Source organism: Limulus polyphemus, unplaced genomic scaffold (genome assembly GCF_000517525.1).
Source record: "Limulus polyphemus unplaced genomic scaffold, Limulus_polyphemus-2.1.2 Scaffold1441, whole genome shotgun sequence".
In the NCBI taxonomy this organism is placed as follows: Eukaryota; Metazoa; Arthropoda; class Merostomata; order Xiphosura; family Limulidae; genus Limulus; species Limulus polyphemus.
This window is the reverse complement of record NW_013667051.1, coordinates 263,599-267,357: the sequence shown is the minus strand read 5'-3', so window position 1 is coordinate 267,357 and position 3,759 is coordinate 263,599. Positions and strand designations below refer to the sequence as shown.

Here is a 3,759-nt window from a genome sequence, read left to right as displayed (position 1 = left end):
TTTATTAAGTAAGGACTTGTGTCGCTAAAGTTTCGTCGGAACGAAGTTACGGAAAATTAATTAACAAACGGAGACGTAACAATACGAATTATGATCGCTAACTTCTACTTTAGATATTTTTAAAATTCTCCAAGAACTTAGAAATGTCTACGTAAGCTAAGAATATGCTTAAACTGAAACGTAAAACGATCTAAAAAATCTAAAAAGTGTGATTCAAGCCAGCCCTCGTAAAACAGCAGATATTAGGTCACAGTTGTGTTGCTAAGCGACTCAAACGAATGGAGCGTAACCAAAATCCAACTGGTTGATCTAGATATATATCTATACACACACACACACATACGGTATAATATCTTTAACATACACTGCATGTACGATTACGTGTTATAAAATGTGATTGCCTTTATGCACACCAGTGGACTTGAGATCTCTAGATAAGTGTAGTTTTTAAATTGGTGTTGAGTTATAGTTTTAAAGCCTAATAACTATTCAAGTATTTTTTAAATTATATATTAATTAACAATTAATTCATTGATTAGTTAAGTCGCGTACCATTTATTTAATTTACAGAATTATACGTTGTGTTTCTGTATCTGTCAGACTCGATTTCAGGAGCAACAGTGAAGCAGAAAAAAATAACAAAAACTTAAAGTCGAAGCAGTGTAAACAATTTCTTATTTTTTAGTTATATGAAATATAGTCCTTGACTGCTCTGTTAATTGCTTGATTTTGTACATATGATACACGTACCATAAGTTTTAAAAGTTCGTAAACAAGTAATTAATATTTAGAGGTTTTTACAGCTGTTAAACTCGTATTACTTTTCCGTTAAACTGTTACTCTTCGTTGGGATGTCTTAACTGGGCAAAGGCAAAAGAATTGCACGACTTTTCCAAAATATTTATACCATGTTTTGTTAAATAATCATAACTATTCACACATAATGTACTACGAAATAAGAAAGAAACCACACACGGATCATCTTTAGTGTAATGCAGATTTTGTTCTTTCTTTGAAGTGAGCATACTTAATAGTTATTTAAGAATAAAGTTTAATGTAGTTTATTAGGCAAAACATAAATAATTAGTAGATTCTACGTTAAAACTTTCGATCTCAAAACATTAGGCCTTGTTAAGAAAAAATATGTAATCAATTTTTTTTTGTTTTATCTTTTAGCAAAGCCACAGTGGACTATTTGTGTCCTCCGCAGGGAACCGAACTCCAGATTTTAGCGTTGTAAGTGCGTAAACTTATCGCTGTCACATCGTGTGACGATAAGTAAAAGAACGTTCTAATTATTTTAATTTAGATGTTAGTTAGATGGTGCAACAAGCAAGTCCTAGAATTATCAAGATCAAGTTTAAAGTTCTGTGATACGTAATTAGGTTAATTAGAAAGTGAGGTGTTTCAAGGGTGTTTCAAAAGTAGAATGGCCTGAAAGTTAGTAAAAGAGATAGTGAAGTAAGCTTTTAGTGAAAGCGAATGATTTCAAAATATAAATTGAACCAGTCAGTATGTGAACTATCTCGGTTACTTTGTACAAGTAAGTTGATTTGTTTTACACCAATTAACGTTACTTGTAACGTAGGCCTACAGCAAATTAATGGCAGCACAGGTGTTCAAGTTTGTACAAACGTTAAAGAAGGACTATAAGTAAATATATTATCATTAAATTGACTGGACGTTAAATTGAAATATTTTCAAAAGATAATATAGAAAAAGCCGCCGACGAAAGAACACATCCCAACAATACTATTCGATAATATTCATACAGTGAAAGAATGTGTTGCGTCAGCGAGGTCACGTGACTAGTGTTACGCCACTTCTCTCGAACCTTCGGGAATAGTCGGGAGATTACTAGATATAGGGTAGCCTGGTATATATATATAAGAGGGTGACAACGTGACGAGACAATGTGTGTGTAGACAGTGAGTAATTGATCTGCAGTCAGAGAGTATTATTGAGCACGTTCGTTGTTATAGCGTTTGTTTTAGCGCGATTGTTGAAATTAAGTGTATCGTAAAGTTATATTCGGAAAGAATAAACCAATTTTATTAAGTAAGGACTTGTGTCGCTAGTTTCATTGGAACGAATTTACGGGAAATCAATTAACAAACGGAGACGCAACAAATGAAATCTTCATTTTAAGGAAAACCTTTATTAGAATTAAAAGTACTTTAGACATAGGTGCAAAATAACTGTTATTAAGTTTTCAAACTATGCAAACAAACAAGTAACTTAGACCGATCTAATACTTATATGGTGAGACAACCATATAAAACAGGTCATAACTTTATGAGCTTCATTTAGTACGATTCTCCTGTTGTTTACGTGACTGTAAAAACTGAGAAACCTAAGCGACAGAGACATAGGCCTAAACCATATAATTTAGTCTCCAGGCTTGTAACTAAAAAAAATGTACTTTACTGCAGCCCCTTCTTTAATCTGTTGTTAAAACTATATATTATTTTTCGTTAGATATTGTGACTGTATTTCCTGAACTTCTGTTCGAACAAAAACGACTTTTTAACACTAGTACTAAGAAACTGTATTACTAGTAAAAGTAATTTACTGAGTTAGTACTCATATACAAGTAATAGTTTTAAGGTTAGTCTTAGTTGATAATATTAATTTCTGTGTAGAATGCATTATGCTGTTATGTTTTTTTTAAAGCTATACATGTTACAGTCGTTTTAACATAACATATTCATAAATAAGGCCAGTAGTTTTTTTCTTTTGGCAGTACTCAACACTATCTTAAAAAAAACTTAAAAGTTAACTTAAGTATACTATATAGTGACCTAACACTGTAACAGGTAATCTTTTTTTTTCTTCTTTTTAACAGTTATCGAAATAGGATTGATACGATAATATTTCAAAATATATGCAAAATAAATGAGTTTTCATTTTAAAGTATATTGGAATACTTCCGAAATAAAGGCAAGATTTTGCAAATATAAACTTTAACGACCCAACTTTACCTTTGACTGTAGTTTCTACTTCGGTGTTTGGGCTATCGGTGGCGTTATTAAATATTATTTCCATGGCTTTCCAACACTTCTAAGTACAATAAAACTTGCACTGTTGTTTAGTTCCACAACTTTCTACGCTGGTGTCATTGAACGTCTGTAGACCCAGCAACAATAAACGAGGGAAAAAGAAAACCTAGCCCTAAGAACTATACGCCACGTTTGCGCTGATAAATGAACGAGAAGGGCAAACGAACGCTGACGACCTTCAAGGTAAGGTAGATTGATCCAATAGAATAGGAGGTAGTTTCAGCTGTGCCATTTTTGGCATGTGTGTGTGGACGGGAGATTAGTCGCTCTTTTATCAGTAGAGGACATTGACCAACTGCTGATATATATGTATATCCAGGAAAACGCTTAAAACCCGTTCGTTACGTGTTGCAGTTATGACATTTAATTGCATCATCACAGTCATAACTATCTGGCGAAGTGGAAAATTGAGTAAAATTTCCTACTATACTATTTATAAAATGGACTATTTTTTCTACACGTTTCACATATTTGTTGAAGTATAACTTAAGTGCCGTTTAGGTACTGTTATTTCCACTATTGAGCAGTTTTCTCGTAACACTTTATATAGCTATAATAAGTACTAAAATCTGTAAAGCTTTAAACGGTATTAACAAATCTATTAAGATATTATTTTATACGTTGCTATTAACAGCATGGTTTATCGAATTTCTAGCATATTCTTTGTATTACTGTACGTCTCAGAATTGTTTGTTTGTTA

The 3,759-nt window shown here is 32.4% G+C and overlaps 1 protein-coding gene across 1 annotated transcript in view; it reads right to left on the bottom strand.

The window, feature by feature from the left end:
• Positions 1 to 3,179, bottom strand: part of LOC106463584 (beta,beta-carotene 9',10'-oxygenase-like) — a 20,249-nt gene extending 17,070 nt beyond the window's left edge. The window contains exon 1 of the mRNA XM_022391115.1: positions 2,982 to 3,179. Within this exon, the coding sequence (XP_022246823.1) occupies positions 2,982 to 3,045 (64 nt within the window). The 5' untranslated portion in view covers positions 3,046 to 3,179. The remainder of the gene's footprint in view (positions 1 to 2,981) is intronic.
• Positions 3,180 to 3,759: the final 580 nt, after the last annotated feature.